At 36.3% G+C, this 19560-nt stretch overlaps 1 protein-coding gene across 1 annotated transcript; it reads right to left on the bottom strand.

Moving 5' to 3' along the window:
- Window positions 1-1404: 1404 nt before the first annotated feature.
- On the bottom strand, window positions 1405-18154 carry MYCT1 (MYC target 1). Its single transcript, XM_068985141.1, has 2 exons — window positions 18004-18154; window positions 1405-3932 (listed from the first exon to the last, which is right to left on the bottom strand). The coding sequence occupies exons 1-2, from the start codon at window positions 18053-18055 to the stop codon at window positions 3421-3423; spliced, it is 564 nt and encodes a 187-aa protein (XP_068841242.1). The 5' UTR covers window positions 18056-18154; the 3' UTR covers window positions 1405-3420.
- Window positions 18155-19560: the final 1406 nt, after the last annotated feature.

Raw genomic sequence — 19560 nt, 5'->3', positions numbered from 1 at the left:
TCCTCTGTCCATGGAGTTTTCCAGGCAAGAGTATTGGAGTGGGTTGCCATTTCCTTCTCCAGGAGATCTTCCTGACCCAGTAGCTAGTTAATTTTGGTAATTTCTAGCTTGATTTTTTTTTTCTTTCTTACATGTAAATCAGATACTATTTGAACTAAAATTAGACACTTCTGTAGCTCTGCAGTTGTTTCTTTTTCTTGTGATTTTCATGCATTACTAGGGTTCTTTTTCTTAATTTCAGAAAGTTTATTTCTAGTTGTTTCAAAACTAGGCAATATATACATTAGACAAAATTCCAAATGAACCAATAAGACTGTCTACTGATATCAGAGAACAGACTGCCAGACAAGGTGGGGGGGTGGGGAGTGGAGATCAAAAGGGTGAAGCTTGTCAAAAAAGGCATAAACATCTAGTTGTGAAAGAAATAAACCCTGGAGATGTAATGTACCACATTGTGACTATAGTTAATTGTACTGTATTGTATATTTGAAAGTTGCTAAAAATAGATCATATACATTGTAAAGATGGATATATCCAACCAGTCAATCCTAAAGGAAATCAGTCCTGAATATTCATTGGGAGGACTGATGTTGAAGCTGAAACTCCAATACTTTGGCCACCTGATGCAAAGAACCGACTCATTGGAAAAGACCCTGATGCTGGGAAAGATAGAAGGCGAGAGGAGAAGGGGACGGCAGAGGATGAGACGGTTGGATGACATTACTGACACGATGGACATGAGTTTGAGTAAGCTCCGGGAGTTGGTGATGGACAGGGAGGCCTGGTGTGCGGCTGTCCATAGAGTCGCAAAGAGTCAGACACTACTGAGCGACTGAACTGAACTGAACTGAGGGTAGATCCTCAAAGTTCTCATCACAAGTAACTAAATGTGGCTGCAGATGTTAATTAGGGTGGACTATGGTGATCGTTTTACAGTACATTCATATATCAAATCCTTATGTTGTACACTTAAAACTAATATAACATTAAAAGTAAATTATATCTCAAAAAGTTTATTCTCTAAAAAAATTAATTAAACAATTCTGGAATTGTTTATCTAAGTGAGATAAGAATCTAAATTCATGTTTTTAACAAATAACTTATTTTTCATCTATATTAATTCATTAAAAATTCTGGTTTTTTCTTTGTGATCATACCCTTTTTCTATTATACATTATTAGATAAAACAAGGTTTGTGTCTCTAGAATAGTTTATAAAGAATGATTTTTTTCCCATTTTTTAGAGAATGATCTTAAGTTAAAATACCATATAAATAGGAAACAGTCACAAGCTATTCAATAAATAAACTCTGAATCAAAATTGACATGTTTAATTTTATTTCATAATCAACTAAATATTTCAAATAAAATAATTACATTAAGAGAAGGCCTCCAGTTTTTGTTTTAATTTCATGTTTTATACATTGCACATTTACAACATACTCATTTTGATCATTTCATAACTTGGTGAGGGAAAAGGTAATAATTCTTTCAGATGGTTAAATAGAGAGGATCTCTGCTCTCATTTTCCTTATTTAAGAGAGATGAAGCAGTTTTTACTCTCAACATAAATTCTACACAAAAACCATATACTTTGCTTGCCTCGCATATTAGACATTAAAGATGGCATACAAGCAAAGATAGAGTTGAATGGCATCACTGACTCAATGGACATGATTTCCAGGAAACTCCAGGAGGTAGTGAGGGACAGGGAGGCCTGGTGTGCTGTAGTCCATGGGGTCCCACAGACGTGGACACGACTTAGCGACTGAACAGCAACAAGCAAAGATCTCTTAAAATTTTATGTGACTATAACTAAGTTTTTATTAAAAAAAACTTACAAATTTGCTATCTTTCGAGCTTTTTTTCTCTTTCCTTCCTTTCTTCCTCTGTCCCTCCCGTCCCTCCTCCTTCCTCCTTTCAGGTATATTGCATTAGAAAGCATCTATTTATAGACATTTACTATAGACATCATTAAGCATAACTGTTCTTGAGGAACAGTGGAAAATGTAAGCTAAAAAAAAATAAAGAAAATGCTATGCAGAATCTTTTATTGAGTAAATATCTATTACAGTATTGAATCGTATTCAGACACCATTAGCTGGGACTGCTGCATTGCAGAAATTATCATGAGAGGACATTTTTCTTTACGGAAAATCCCAGTGTTCAGAGAAGAAACAGCAACATAAGCTAAATATTCACAAACAAACCCTAGGTCTTCTGAGTAATAATTCTGGGAACTCATGTCCTTAAATGAAAAAGACCAGCCAGTCATCTCTGGCCACTGAAGCTCTTTTCCTTTAAAAGGGTGGCTTCTTGTGGAGATGGACTCCTTAAATAACTGTCTGCACCAAGGACCAGCTGGCATAGTTTCATCTTTGTACAAAGACTCTTCACAGAAGCTGAGGTTGAAATCCATAGAGAAGTAAATAAAAGATGATGACTGATGGGCCCATCCAGGAAGGAAAATTCTTCACGGCTGTAACATCTAATTTGGATAACAGACTTTCTCTCTACTAGCCCTCCTTTATTTGTCTTTGAAGTTACAGAAAATCCTTAGGTAACAAGCTTTCCCCATTGCTAGATTTAAATGTAAGGAATAAAGTTTATCCCTTAAGAAAAATGTAAACTCAGTATTAGAGTTTGTTTTTAGAGCAAATGAATTGGATTTGCTATTGTTTTTATAACAATAGAACGAAAACAGTAAAGAAAGGTCAAATCATCAAGTGAGTAAATCCGAGGATTTTGCCTCCGTAAAGAGGATAACTATTCTTGGGAAAAGAACAAAAGGAGTTGGGGGGAAAATACGTGTCAGAATTGCACTATTCTGTAACACTCACTGAGTTCAGCTTTCTTTGCTTGATTTCCTCACTTGTCACAAATGAGTAAAAGCAAGAAACATCAGAATCTCCTATGTTCCATCATTTTATGTCCATAAAATCACTAAAAATCCAAGATTGTCAAATGATTCACTTGTCTTTCTTAAGAAAGTTAAACTAAAATCCCTTAAGACAGGAATTTTTTAAAGTTACACAGTAATTTTTCCCCTTTATAGTCACATTGGACATTGAGTAAAAATTGTAAACCACAAAAATCCAGAGTTTTTGTTTTAGTCTAAAAGACATATATACTGTATCCAGTTGATTCTTTGGTAAGAATCGCTATCTTTAAAAATTCCCACGTTGAATACAAAATACATAAATATATAACTATTTGGAAAAATATTATCTTTGTGTGTGAGACAAAAAAAAAAAAAAAGGAAATCTGTTTTACATTGTGATGTCCAACTTGTGTGTGCATATTTCAGTTTGGAAACTCATTAGGCATTTGGGCCAGGTCCTCAAAATTCTGTTTTGCCTATTTGTAATTTCCCTTCAATAAAAAACAAGAAAAGAAAGAAACGAAAACAGAAGCACCCTACTCAGGAGTCCGAGAAAGCCTTTATGATGGACTCATAGGCAGGTGGGGGTGGGGGTGAAACGCCAATCCGAAGATTGTGATTGGACCAGTGGAAATCTGGACGGCCGAGGCTGTGGGAAGTGTTGATGGTCGAGGAGGTAGTGGATGAAGGGAAAGTCACCAGCTGACTCTCAGTTTCCACAGGAAGTGGTGGGCATTGCAGAAAGGGGTGGAAAGTTGAGCCTCTGAAGCTTGATTTTCTTGGAAAGGAATTGGCTTGTTCCAGGGAAGCTTGTCGCTGGAAAGTGAGGCTTGCCAGGCTGAGGTTGCTTCGACGTTCGCAGCCACTGTGGCGGTAAAATCCATTTCTGTTGAGGCCGTGGGTATACGAAGATCTGGATCGCCGGCTTGAACTCCACTGCGAGATGGGGGCGCTGGCCCTTCTTCGAGACAAACAGACAGACAAAGCCCAAATAAATCCTCCGATTACAAGTACCGTTGCCACGGATACCGTGAAGGACATTATCACATCCTCTGAAACCAAGAAAACAAATAGGTAATATGATTTATAGATAGGTGTTCAACTAAATATACAGGCAAAATGCAAATGAGGACTATGGAATATTTGATTAACTTAGGTTTTGGATTTGGGAGATAGAAGATGGTGTTGGGTGGGTATAAATAAATGAAGCTGTTAGGCTTCATTTATCAAAGAAAAACAAGAAAGGATGTAAAAGGACATCTTTTTAGCTGCAACATTCCACATTGCTTACACTATTTTCTTATCTTTAAGAAATTCATAATTAAAAAGTCTCATATTTTGAAAAAAGGCTCTTCTTTATTGAGCTCATAAATTTTTATAGTTGCAAATATAATCCAAAGGTTACTTCCTTTTGAATGACAGTAGTAACCAATGTGCCAAAAATCGATAAAGAATTTCATAGTCACATTGACTTTGCCTTTTCCTCTGTCCGCTTTCAAATCCCCCACCAGTGTCTCCCACCCTGCAGGCTGCCTGATGCCTCACATCCGTTCTCATTCTGAGACAGGAAGTGCTGGGCTAGAACCATCTGGGGGGCTGACTGATTTATGTCTTATTTCCAGAACTCCTGGACTGTCACCTTTATCTTTCACTCATTGATGACATGAGCTTTGCAGACTGCTGAACTCTTTCTTGGTCCCCAAGCTGGTTCACGCTCTTATCATGCCCTTGTGATCATGAAATTCCTATCCCCTGAACCTCCATAGAATCTCTGCTATACACCAGTATCCTCCAGTTCACAGAACTTGTCCAGATTTCCTGTTGTAAGGAGGGAAAAATGCCTTTCCCAAATACCTTATTGCTTCTTTTTATGAAATAAAAACATATTCTTGAATAACACTGAGTAGCAGAGCCCTGCATTAACTGGAAAGACATGCTGAATATTAGAAGACCCCTCCACCCTTATCATCCACCACACACAGACACACACACCCATGATCTAACCCACAACCCATATTGATTTTCACACTATCCTAAAATCTGTTGTTCTCACTCAAATCCCATACATTTCAGTATATTTCCCCCTGATACCTGGATATAATTTTAGAATTTTCTATTTGGAAAACTCAGTATGTGCTGAATTTTAAATACAGTCAACCTAGCAATTGAGTATGGCTCATGAAAAAAGACCAGCAGAAAATCCATCAAGCTGACTCCAGCCCAAGTTGTCCACCTACGGAATTGTGAGCTAAGTAAATGGGGTGGATTGTTACACAGCAAAAGCTAATTGATTCAGGGTTCCAAACTCAGCTCTATTCCTAACATTCTGTGTGATTTTTATAAAAATTTATTTAAACTCACTTATTTTATTACTTTCTTCAAATGAAGGAGTTAGATTTTATGATAACAAAAGTTCTCTCCAGTTTGTTAATATAGTCTATGACAGCATGCACCAAATCTATAATATAGAAATAACAAAACAAGCCGGTATTAATAAACAAAAAGGATATTCATTGTTCCTTCATTTTTGGATCTATTTTAGCATCCTTCTATCTTATATTGTCATGTTTTTCTCCTGTGGAAAGACCATATTTGTTATATCCAATGTTTATCACAAATGCTTGTATCAAAATCTCTAAAACAACTCTTCATGTCAAATCTAGGCAGTGAATTCTTTATAACAGGAAGATGACTTCTGAAATACAAGATGATTTATAGCAGATCTTCTAGACTCAGGATAGTTCTTCAAAATTGTCTCTCATCTAATATTGAGTCATGGCCTTAAAGTGAAATCTCTTGAGACTGGAGTTTTATAGAGTTAGGCTTTATCTGGAAAAAAGCAATAAGCACTGTCAGAACCTAAAATTAGCCTTATCGATAATACAGTAAAATTCCAAATTAACTTGTAACTATCAGTGCCCCCAAATATTCAGAACTCAAAAAGGGAATTATAGAAAATCTGGGCTGCCAACACAAAGAGACCATGGAAATCAGGATTTTCCAAAGTTTCTTCTGAAAAACAATAGAGGACAACAAGACGACCAAATAAAAATATACAAAACTATGCTTTCAGCATAATTAGAAGACAACAAATATCCAAACTTCAATTTATCTAAAAAATAAATGATGGAAAATAAAAATCAATAAATTATCTCCCATACTTCCACCATGTTGTCGTGGAGAAGAAGAGCAATTCTGGAAATACTATAAAAATAAAATGAAAAGGTATTTTGGTCCATGAGCATGCTGACCAGGAAAGGGACTTACAAGTGAATATAGGAATGAGAAGAGGCAGAGTCCTATCACAAAAGGATCACACATTTTATGATTCTACCCACAGGAAATTTCCAGAAGACACAAACTACATAGAAAGAAAGTAGACTGGTGATGATCTAGGCCAAGGGGGTGAGGTGGAAGGGAATGGGAGGGACCTGTAAGTTGGGACAGGATTTCTTTTTGAAGGACAAAAGTGAAGGTGACAGTCATTCAGTCGTGTCCAACTCTTTGCAACCCCATGGACTCAATGGAATTCTCCAGGCCAGAATTCTGGAGTGGGTAGCCTTTCGCTTCTCCAAGGGATCTTCCCAACCCAGGGATTGAACCCAGGTCTCCCACATTGTAGGCAGATTCTTTACCAACTGAGCCACAGGGAAGCCTAAGAATACTGGAGTGGGAAACCTAGCCCTTCTCCATCAGGGAAGCCCTTTTTTGAAGGACAAAATGTTCTTAAATCTGATGCTGGTGGTGGTCACACAACTCCTATAACAAAACCATTTAATTGTATGCTTTAAGTGGGGGAACTATATGGTCTGTAAATGTATCTCAATAAAGTTGTTTAAAAAAAGAAAGAAAAAGACGGGTGCTTTTTGGAAACCACACAATGAAGGAGGGAAGAGGCAAGACTGAGGGGAAACTGGAGGATCCTTCAAAACAAAAGAAAATTTAAGACAAAGGACATGCAATTCCTCCCAACTCCATTCTCTAAAAATTAAAGTCAACCAACAAAAAGCAAAAAGCAACCAAACACACACACACACACATGCACACACAGTCAGCCAGTAAAAACACCACATTTTGCTACCCTGAGGAAAGGATGAACCTAGAATGACTCTCAGGTTCTGGTGTGGGCAAGTGAGGGTGGATAGGTGCTGACTAGTATTGTTTGTCCAAATAGGGAAGTAATGTGAGACTGTAAAACTGGGGCTGGAACTGATATTAGGAAGATGTTGAGTTTGCGTGTCCTGGAGTGTATATTAGGGAATTCAGGGTTAAATAAATATGGAGTTTAAAAGGATGCAAAATTCAGACTCTTCATGCTGCAAGAGAGTTCAACTATCCAAGGAACGCACTTCTACTAAAAGAAACAAATGTGTTTATAGAAGTGAGTTGACAACAAACTTCCAGGCAAACCAGAATTTAACAGGTGGCAGAGGTCAACACCAGGGAAACACAGAAGGGCTAATTAGGATGGCCCACAGAGACAAGAAAGGTTACTAGCACTGAATCAAAGTGGAAAGAGACTTTTAGGGAGAAGTGATTAGCAACCAGGAGACCCAGAGAAATTTAATCAATTCATTTGTTAGCATATAAAGCACCCACTAGATACCCAGTACTGCTAAGTACAGAAAGAGCAGGGAAGAAAATAATCTGTAGTGGAGTTAACATTCTAGAAGACTTAAAGTAAGAAAATGCCCTTTAGGTGGGACAGTGAGTGGGTCATTGGCCACTTTACCCACAGTAGGCTGGGAGACAGATGATGGAAAGCCCTGAGTACTTCTCTAAGAAGTTCAACCCTTTCCCTGTGGGCAAAGAAGAGGCTTGAACAGTTACCCATAGGAAGGATAAAGATGCAGCTGGTGTTGATATCTGTGGTAGACTGAAAACAGAGAAGCAGGGAGGAGAGGGAAACAATGATTCGAACATGAAATAACAATGGCTTAATCTGGGAAGCTGTAGTAAGAATAGGAAAGAATCTGATCATGGGAGTCTCAAAGTGAAAAGAATATAAAAATTATTCCATAGTATCACACCATCTAACGTCCTAGAGATAAGACATTGAGGAGAAAAATGGTGATAAACTGAGGCTTAGAAGCTCTTGCTCCTAAAACCTAAATAGTAATGTTATTTTATAGTAGTAATTTGATAATCAGATCAAATTTTAATGTTTTAGAAATTCTATCATCTGCTTACTTTATATTTACTTGCCTTTGCCATTTTATGCAACAGTAGTTTATCAGAGAATAGATTTACTAGATAAAATTTTAATTTGTATTATAACCATTACATTTTTACTTGAAGTTTTGTGTTGTTTATAATAGCTATCTAAATTCTGGATTTTACTGAAAAATGTTTTCATTGTTTTTGTAAGAGAACTAAGTAAAAATCATAAACTACTCAAATACTTCATAAAACCCAGTCCTTTGTCTTCTTCCAAATAAGTATGTGAATCCAGAAATTTTACTAAATTAGGTTCTTTTGTTAAGAAAAATACCTAATTTCACTATATTTCAGTGAGGTTTAGCAATCTCTGCTCTTGTGAGGTGTATTGCACATAATTTGAATAATTTATTTTACATTATTAAGCGGTCGGTTGTCTCTGGAAGAGTTTATGCATTAAGTAGTTTATGCTCCAGAGGATACGTAAGTGGATTATCATGATAAGCACTTTAATCAAAGAATATGAATAAAGTCACTCAGAAATTCTGTCTTTCTATTTAGAATGGATGAATGAGAGATATACTATGATTCATTTTAATGTTATTGTGTCTTTGAGTAGAAAAATAACGCATTAAGTTGAGACTTAGTTGGTAAACTGTAAGCTCCTTCTAAATTCGAACTTCTATTATTCTAAGTTAGAAAGGTTTCACTAAAACTAAGATTAAGAAAATTTTGATGTTGGAATGAACACAGTTTACAAATGCAACCATATTTTTATTTCATTATTTTGGTAAACAGTAATATGCATTTGTAAATTGATTAATTTAATGTAGGGTCTTGGACACTATTTTAAGTGTATTACATCCCTTAATTGTCAAAGAACCCCAATTAGGGAAAAGCTCTTTATCTTTGGTGTGTTGTCAGAAAATATTAATCTGAAATGAAAAATTTGAAATGCATAAAATTGTATTGATTTAATACCAGATTTGGTAGCCAGTTACAGATAGAAATACTTGGAGGAAATGTGGTAAAGCAGTGTTATATATTTTGCAATTACATTTCTGAATCAACAACCTCCACCAGAGAATTTTAAATATCAACAACTTCAGATATAGAATCAGAGATATAATGTTTCAACTAAAACTCTTGCCTCAGCTAAAACTCTGAGTTGTTTTTTTTTATATTGAAACAGAGTCATGCTTTCGAATTGTGGTGCTGAAGAAGACTCTTGAGAGTCCCTTGGACAGCAAGGAGATCAAACCACTCAGTCCTAAAGGAAATCAACCCTGAATATTCATTGGAAGGACTGATGCTGAAGCTGAAGCTCCAGTAAATACTTTGGCCACCTGACATGAACAGCCAACTCACTGGAAAAGACCCTGATGCTGGGAAAGATTGAGGCCAGGAGGAGGGAGTGACAGAGGATGAGGTGGTTGAATGGCATCACTGACTGAATGGACATGAGTTTGAGCAAATTCTGGGAGATGGTGAAGACAGGGAAATCTGGTGTGCTGCAGTTCACGGGGTCGCAAAGAGTCAGACGTGACTTAGCAACTGAACAAGAAGATTTATGCTATGGGTGAGTGTGTGTCTGTTAGTCACTCGGCCGTGTCTGACTGTGATCCCATGGACTATAGCCCACCAGACTCCAGGCAAGAATACTGGAGTGAGTTGCCATCTCCTCCTCCAGGGGATCTTCCCAACCCAGGGATCAAACCCAGGTCTCCCACATTGCAGGCGGATTCTTTACTGTCTGAGCCAACCACTGCACATAAATAAAATATTTATTTTAATAATTGAATATTGGCAACCAACACTAGTCGGGGCACTGTTGCATTCACTTAGGTACGACATAAAGTGAGAAAATAAATATTAAAGTCTACAAAATATTGGGTTGGCCAAAAAGTTCATTTGAGTGCTTCCATAAGATATTACAGAAAACCCAAGCAAACTTTTGACCAAGCATGCTCTTGCTTTTGTGTATAAACCTGTGTAACCACTAGAGTCTGATGGAAGATTCTGAATATCTCAGTATATAAGCATGCATAATAGATGAGATAAAGAGACATACTTACTTTATTTCAACTCAGTGAAGCTAAAATCTTAAAATTCCATAAAAGCATTTAAAGTTTCCAAGAGTTCCTTAGCATCATCTCAGTGCATATGCCCTCTGAGCCATTCTACCACAGCTTCTTCAGACAATGTGTTCTAAAAGATTAATCTATAGCCAAAATTAGCATAAACTTCATTTCAAGAAAAAATTAGAAACTTTTAAAATGTAAAACCAAGGGGAAACAATTTTACTTCAAGTAACAACAATTATAATGCAACTAAAAAGATCAAATGATTGCTTTAAAAATGACAGATCTCCCTTTAAAGCAAAAAAAGGAACAAACTCTAACATCAGTAAGGCATAGCATATAACAAGTGTTATCCTATTTTATAACATGTCTATATATCTACTAAGGGGCTGGCACATTGGTCCTCAAAGAACGACAAAGCTTTCCTGTGTCATTTGACTACTCTTCCTAGTCTAATAATAATGGTCACTATAGTGCCTTTCAATTCTAAGATTCTAATATTAAATCTGGTTTTCAATAAATCTAATCCGTACCTAAAATTCTGGCCACTACTATCAAAATTCAGTAAACGTCACCACCTAGTGGCCTTGAGTTGAATTGTTCTAATATCTGAACAGTGATTTTATCTTTGACAATAGAACATTGATCAATTCACAAAATCCTTTGCAATCTTAAGAATCATTAAGCTTAGCTATTACTGAAGGAGACTGTGCTAATCTTGGTACCCTAGAGAATATAGCAGGATGGTTCAGACAATAAGATTTTGGCAAAAATTGTTTTTAGGAATAATTATATTGAAGGTTCAGAAAACTTAATTACAATAATTTAAACAAGAGCAAGCATTTCTTATGTGTATCTCATCTCCCAGAAAATCCTATTGGGTCTATTATCAGAACGTATCCAGAATTCAACTTCTCATTATCTACTCTGCTACCTTCCTGATCCAAGTCACCACCATCTGTGACTTGGACTATTACTATATAGCCTTCTCGCTGGTTCCTGCTTCTCTCCTTACTCAGTTCTCAGTACAGTAGCCAGACTGTAGTCATACTATGAATATAATTATTCAAAAGTACTGTTAGAGTAGAAGGTAAGTTAAACTATGTTCAGAAGGAACAGGTAGACCATCACTTTCTGTGTGTGATAAACCAACTGTATCAAACTGCTGGGACCAATTATAAAATATAGATCAAAAATACATATTTTAAAATCTTGGCGTAGTCTTTAGGGGGCTTCCCAGATGGCACTAGCAGTAAAGAACCCACCTGCCAATGCAGGAGACATAAGAGACACAAGTTCAATTCCTGGGTCGGGAAGATCCCCTGGAGGAGGGCTTGGCAGCCCACTCCAGTATTCTTGCCTGGAGAATCTCATGGGCAGAGGAGCCTAGCGGGCTACAGTCCATAGGGTCACAAAGTGACTTGGCTGAAGTGACTTAACTTGTAGTCATTAGAGACCTACCCAAACTGCTAACTTGAGGGAGAAAATTTTAAGCGAAAAGGAAATGCCTTATCACAATAATCTGTAAAGAGAGGCAAAAAGTCTGAGTAGAATTCTGTGAAATCTCTGTAGGTCTGGAACACAGGTGATACCAAGGAAGGTAGACTTTGGGAAATATTCTAGACTCTAAGGGTTTCCAGAGAGCTGCTCCCTAAGAGTAATAGTGAATAAGGAATAAAGTAGGCCTCACAAAGATAGAAATACAGTTAACCCTTGAACAACACAGGTTTGAACTGCACAGGTCCACTTATACGTGGATATTTTTTCAATAAATACATAGTAGTGATTTCCTCTGGGGATGATGTAAACGGGGTTGACTAAGAAGTGTCATTATCATTAGGGGACTTTTCAGGTTGGAGATAATGTTCTATATCTTTACTAGGCTTTGGGTTACTCGGGTGTGTAAGTCTTTATCAAAATTCAGCAAATATTCAGTTATGATCTGTGCACTTCATTTTTTGATCATTTACACATTTTATTGATGTATGTTTGACTTTCAAAGAAAAAAACTAAAAATATTAAATTCTTGTTAATACTATAAATGCTAAATTAATTGGGGGGAAGCATACTGATATCTTCCATTTTCTTGGAAATAGAAACTAAGATTGGTTGATAAAATAAATATTATAAAAATGTTAATAGCATAATCTAGGAGTAAGTATATGGATTTCACTGCAAAATTCTTCCATTTTTTCTGTATATTTCTTTCATAATAAATTTTAGAAAAGTATATCAGAGAAGGTCATGAACAACTTTAAGGCAACACATTTAGAAATTTAATTCAAATGGGCAAATTCCTACAAGACACAAACTGCACTAAAGTAATCAAATGATCAGTAGGAAATCTGAATTATCCAATATTGTTAAACACATTGACTTTTCACTTAAAACCTTCTTATTAAAAATACTACAGATAATTACACTGGTGAATTCTTTCAAACATTTAAACAATAAACAATGCCACTCTTACACAATTTTTTCCAAATAATAGAGTTTTTTTCACTTCCTAACCTGTTTTAGGAAACCTGCCTAACATTGATACCAGAATCTGACAAGGCTATTGTAAGAAAAGACTACTATAAGCAAATTTCTATCATTAACATAAATGCAGAAGTTCTAAAGTCAGGAACCTATTAAAAATTACATTCTTCTAGGCTCTGCTTCATCCTACTGAGCCAGTCTCTGAGCATGGAGTTCAGTGCGAGATGAATCATGAAACTTCTGTCTGTGGAACTGAGATACAGCAGTTTTAAAGACAAGCATTTGTAAATACTTGTCAATCAAGCTTCCTAGGTAACTGATATAATGCAAGTAGTTATTAGGCTGTTAATATGAAATGTTGCATAGATGTCCAAGAGTTTTTAAAATACAAATTAAAAATACACATTTGAAACATAGTAATTGTTTACTATTTGGGAAGAGGGAATATAAAGAACATTGTTGGGGAGCATTCCTAGCCCATAAGCTTTCTCCCTCCTCAACCTCTCTAGAAACAACCTTCTTTCATCTTCTGGGGTAGATCGCTAAGTGACATATTTTTCTCAGGTTATGAAATAAAGTTTTCAGCTATTAGCCAAGGTTTGCTTCCCTTGACAGCACTTGATTGCCCAAGAAATCAATTAACAATCCTCCATCTCTTCAATTATCTTGGAGAGAATTAGAGCTGTTATCAAAGATGCACACACACACAAAAAGAAAAAAACTGATGGTCAGAATTACTAACAGGATTATTAAATACTTAGAATAGAAGATAGTCTTGAAAACAAATTGTTTTACTCCAATCAGTAGACATTGTGAAAGACACAAGAGTGTTTGAGTTTTTTGTTTTGTTTGTTTACTTGTTGCAATTTCAAAATACTGAGCACCTGAAAGACTCAAGAACATAGCTTTTAATATAATGAACAGTGCTGGAAAAATGAACTGTGGTCCATGAGTCATGCCCAGGTCAACTTGGGCTGCTGTTTAAATACCACAGACTGGGTGGCTTCAACAACAGACATTTATTTCTCACAGTTCTGGGAACCAGGATGCCCAGCATCCAGGTGCCAGCATGACCAGGTTCTAGTGAGAGCCCACACCCTCATCTCAGTGCTAGCACACAGATGGAGAAAGAACACTTATCTCTTTCTCCTCTTATAAGGCCATTAACCCCATCATGGGGGACCCACCTTCTAATTTGATCCCAATGAAGCCTCAAAGGCCCTATCTCCAAATAACATTGCATTAGGGGGTTAAGGATTCAACACTGAATCGGGGAGGGGACTTAAATATTCAATCTGTAACAAGTAAATTTTCAGAAGCAGTGTGAAGAGGAGAAGTTTTGGAGACCGAAAAAGGGCTATGCATACATGTGACCAGTGAGGGTCCTAGATAAGGGGCCATTACTCCATTTCTGCCTGTGAATGAGCTACAGATTTGTTTAGGGAATCCCAGAGAAATTGATTTCCATTTCCAACTTCTTGGGATCCAGATGGGAAAGATGATAAACCCCTTTGAGAAACTCTGGATCCCTGAAAAGCAGAGTAGGGATGAGGAAGTATTGACATTAGTATATCCAGATCTAAGGGTCTTATATACAGCCCAAATGCCCTCAAGTCCAAGGTTATGAAAGAGCATTCAATATTGTTCTGTGCCAGCTGAGACAGATGGAAAGGAGCCAATAGACTAGAAAGGAAAAATCATGCCATTAGCAAATGTCGCACAGATCATCAGATTTTATGGTAATAATCTTCAGCAGTAAAGGCAAGAAAAAAGGGCAATGCCCCTAAAGCAGATGAGAAATACACATCAGTAGAGGCAACAGAGAGCAGAACTTGACCAAGAACCAATAGCCCGCTCTTTCCAACACCCTTGATAGTGTAGGGTTCCCAGTCCTGTCTCATCCCCTTTCCAGCTGTAGAGGAAAGTTAAGAGGGGAGTGGGGAAGCTTGAAGTAACTAAATTAAAAATAATTAGGTTAAATCAGATCTCCTGCATTACAGGAAGAGTCTTTACTTCTGAGCCACTAGGGAAGGCCAAGGTTAATCAGGTCTCTGTACATGGAATTCTCCAGGCAAACTTTTACAGTATACTATAATACTGGAGTGGGTAGCCATTCACTCCTCCCGGTAAACTTTTACACTAACAGCCAAAACTACACAAATCTCTCTCAAGTCATTCAGTTCTCTGCAAACTCAGCTTGTGTATTTTTAACTTCTGTATATTTGCTAATAACATTGTTTCCTGATTTTCCTGAAATTCTCAAACCATGCCATAGTTATCTCACAAACACTAGGCACATTGCCTAATATATAAAGAGTGGTCAGTCAATGCTTCTGAGTAAACTAATGAACTGGATAGATAAACAGATGAAAGAATGATTTAATAAGATAATATAAGAAATATGAATGACTACAATGTTCTTCCTAGAATGGTCTCCCTATTTGAACCTTGTCCGATTTATACAAACAGGTAAAGCCTCACTTTTTTTTCTAAAAAGTATTTAGGGATCAGGTGTTTCAGACAGTGAAGAATCTGCCTGCAATGCAGGAGACCTGGATTCAATCCCTGGGTCCGGAAGATCCCCTGGAGAAGGGAATGGCTACCTACTCTACTATTCTTGCCATGGAAAGAGGAGTCCAGCAGACTATAGTCCATGGCGTCACAACTTACGGACTAACACTTTCATTTTTCTAACTCATAACATTCATTGCCATTTTACTAAATATTATCTAGCATTATTCCATAGCAATATAGACATATGCTGCATACATATGTTTGCAAAAGTGTAATCTTCTTTAGGACAGACATTATAGATTTGATGAGGATTAAATCAGGTGAATAAAGGCAAATTCCTAAACCCATAAATTCTCTAATTTTTCACAATACTAGCCAAAACCACACATGGTAAGGCAAGAAGTATTACCAAATGGTCTTATTTAGGACTCTAAATACGAAAAGACTAACCAAGTTTAATGACACTGGTCTACAATTTCATTAAAGCAGAGCGCAGCAAACTTTAACAGGTTATGTTTCCTGTTGCCTTCACTGGGATTGTTTATAGGGAAGGGAAATGCATGAAAGACAGCAAAAGTGAGAAATGTGAGTCTTCAGCTGTGTGGTCAGGCCAGTTTTATCATCGCCTTTGCATTAATTACTGTCATGTTTGTACAACATTTAGTAAATTTTACTGGGTGATTATCAGTAAAATGTACACTATCATTATTGGTAATAACCTGGTATCTTTATCTAATTTTTCAATATTCTTTAAAGTAAACCAGGGAAATTACATTTGGAAAGCAATTTTTTATGCAGCCTTAGCATAAGTCTGGGAAATTTGTATGGTTTGATGTACAAGTTTTGCTTTTCTACACTGTTCTTTCCCTGTCTTCTGAATTCAAAATGCCAACAAGCAGACAATTGATTTTGGAAGCAATAAATAGACAATGCATTGCACTGCACTTTGCAGTATTTTCAAATAACATTTTTTGTGGAGACAGTGGACATGATAGATATCAATTTAGACATAAAAAGGAGATAAAAATTTTAAAGGTCAACATTTATATTTTAGAAAACTTTTTCATAGATCCACATTTTTGCATTTTACACTTAATTTTTTTTTTTTTTACCCCAGAAGAAATAATGGGATCTTCTATATATTTTCCCCACATCATCAAACATTATAATATTATATCTGCATAACATATCTGTTTGGCTTTGTTAATGCTTATCAATGTTACACTCCCCTTCCTGGTTTTCATTATTTCCATCTATTTTCCATTGTATTCACAAAGTAAGATAAAGAAACACTCAGAACTATCTTTGGAATAATAAGTTTGAATTCTTTCTTAAGCATAGATTTCTATACTAAAAAAATATGATTGTAGGATTGGTAAATTGCCACTAAACATTCCATTTTTAACTGGGGATATTTTATGACTATGCTCCATGTTTTAATCAGTGGATAATTATTTTTTTCCCTTAAATCTTTACATAGTCTTGAAAATTTTACTTTGGTCTGAAAAAAGAGTTGATTTGGTAATTTTGCAGTAAGAATTACTTTTCAGTAATTTATACATCATTTTTGCAATGATGAATTTAATGTAAACACATTCTCACTATTTTTTAGCATCTGTTTAGCACATTCACTTTCTCTATGAAGGAGGACAGCAAACTGTATTGTAAGAAACCCATATAATTAACACTCACAATTCAGACTTGTCTTTTGGTGTAAGTAGAATAACATTACCAAAAGCTATTCTTTACAATATCCAAGTATAATTTACTTTCTTTTTCTTAATTCTTTAAGAATTACAATAGGATATATACTAATATCTCTCATTTTCAGACATGAAATGAACATAAATGTTGATGGTAAAAAGAGAATTCATTTCCTCCATGAAAATTTCCGTGATGGTGGAAGACCAGGTAGGTGGTTAGGGGCAGGCGGCACCCCCGCCCATCTTTCTTTTTTTCTTTTTTTTTCACCTGAGAGCTCCCCAAACATACCTTGGAATCACAGCGGAAAGTGATTCCAAGTGATTCCCTTGGGGAAGTGATCGCTTCATGAACTCCATTGTCTCCTTTAAAAAATTTTTTTTCTGGATTTAACCCAACTTCTCCCTTTATTTTTTAAATTTCCCTAAACCCAAGCACCTGCATCAATTTCATGTCTCAGCCCTTCTTCCCTGAGTCTGCAGCCTTGGAAGACATGGATTTTACCTCAGCTCTATTCTGTTGCTGCTGATTGACCAGAAGTTGTGTCGGAACCCAGCCAAAAACTACCTTTGTATTTTTCCCTTTTTCCCTGTGATAAGCTTTCTTTATAATGTTATTTGTGATGTTATTTCCACTTAACTTGTTCTGTTACAGTTTTTCCCTCTAATTTCATAATATGATTTTTTTACTTGATCATGTCATCACATTCCTTCAGTACATTTATTATTTAGATTTACTTTGGAAATTAAAGAGTATAACACTGACAATGTAAGTTAAAATTAATCTCTGTAGAAATTCTTTGTTTCATTAAATAAGATACATAATCTGTATAACCATAAGACAAAACAATTTTCCAACAAAATCCACATTAGTATTTTCTAAACAGCAATGACTTTCATTTTTTTCATTTTTATTCTTATTTTCTAATTATCATTTCTTATTATTTTTTTTATTATTTTGTAACACCAGCCAAAATCTTGTTGTCCAGATTCTACCTGAATGATTTCACAGCCCACATTACAGACATTTTACATGAACACATTTTTTTGTACTAAATCTATGAAAATGTTAGGTCGTCAATTTAGAGTAAGCAAAATGGCTCAGGGATTTCCAAGGTTTTAATCACCTCTAGGCAGTACATTTCTCCACATTCTAATTTTAAATTAAAAACAGCTAAAGAAAATCTTACCCCAAAAGTTTTCTGGCCATGGGCTCCCTAAACTTGTTGTGTTATTAGCCATAATATCCACAAAGAAGAGAAGAGAGAAGAAAAGCCAGTGTGTCCAGAAGAAGAACTTTGAGTCTGTGTCTTTGTAGTTCGGCAGAAGACGAATAATTTTCACACAACCTCTCATATACTTGTGTTTGCATGAAAGGAAATAAGTGTTTCATGTTTCCTGCTTTTATACTCAAATTAGCAACTGTTTTTCTTATCTTGGAATTCCACACAGTTCCTGAGACACAAAACAATTTCCTTCTCGTCATTTCCTCAGCTCAGTTGCTAAGTACCCGCCTTTCCCCCACCTCCAAACTGCTTTGGGGACATGAGACTCCTTTTCTGTCCTTTCCTCATCTCCTACTGACATGTAGAGGATGATTTCAAACTCTCAGCTACAACACTTTGGGTTTAATTTGTGTTGGATAAAGAAATAGACTGGAAAAAAAAAAAAAGACTGCCTTCCAATGTTGAAAAACTATATTTATACAGTAAGTTGGGGGTGGGGGGGAACTCTTCAGAAATCCATAGTCTGTTCCAAAGCAATTAATTTTATCCAATACCTATTTTTTATAATTTTCAGTTACTTACTAAAATTCTAATGTCTTTGGCTCTATTTTGCATATTGATTTTGAAAAGGGAATTCTTGTTTTCATAAATACCTCTAAAATATAATCTATATTTAGTTTTTTTAATATAAAGTGGTGTGTAAGTATAAGAAAAAAAAAAATTTCTATATTGATGGGCCCCGTTTAAAACCAATTAGGGGAAACCTAACTGTAAACATTTAATTACAACAGAATGTTAAGCACTATGCTGTAAGGAGTACAAGGATAGCTGTTTTTCTTCATGATGAAGTGATGACTTTGGTACTGTGTATGAAAGTATGAAAATAATTGTGCCAGTTGGAGAAAGAGTTAGACAGAAAGCAACATCAACAAAGAGAGGAGTTATGACAGCACTGTGGGTATTCTGGATATCACTGTCCAGGAAGTGGGTAAGTGGGCTTTGAGAAAGAATTACATGAGACATCTCGGGAAACATAAGCTAGTTAAAATTTCAAGAGTCTTTGCAAGTTTTGCTACTTAGACTGGATTCTCTGAGCATTAGGAAGGCGCTGGAAGTAGGGACAACAGTACCATGCCACTTATAACAGCACTAAACTGTTGAGAATCTGGTTTCCCCCATCTTTGATCACCTCAAGCATTAATTCAGAGAAGGCGATGGCACCCCACCCCAGTACTCTTGCCTGGAGAATCCCATGGACAGAGGAGCCTGGTGGGCTGCAGTCCATGGGGTCGCGAAGAGTCGGACACAACTGAGCGACTTCACTTTCACTTTTCACTTTCATGCATTGGAGAAGGAAATGGGAACCCACTCCAGTGTTCTTGCCTGGAGAATCCCAGGGACGGGGGAGCCTGGTGGGCGGCCATATATGGGGTCGCACAGAGTCGGACACGCCTGAAGCGACTTAGCAGCAGCAGCATTAACTCTTGTATAATTCTCATTCATCCCAATTGTCATCACAAT

The sequence above is a fragment of the Capricornis sumatraensis genome, chromosome 13 (assembly GCF_032405125.1).
Source record: "Capricornis sumatraensis isolate serow.1 chromosome 13, serow.2, whole genome shotgun sequence".
Classification (NCBI taxonomy): Eukaryota; Metazoa; Chordata; class Mammalia; order Artiodactyla; family Bovidae; genus Capricornis; species Capricornis sumatraensis.
This window is presented reverse-complemented; position numbering and strand designations above follow the sequence as displayed.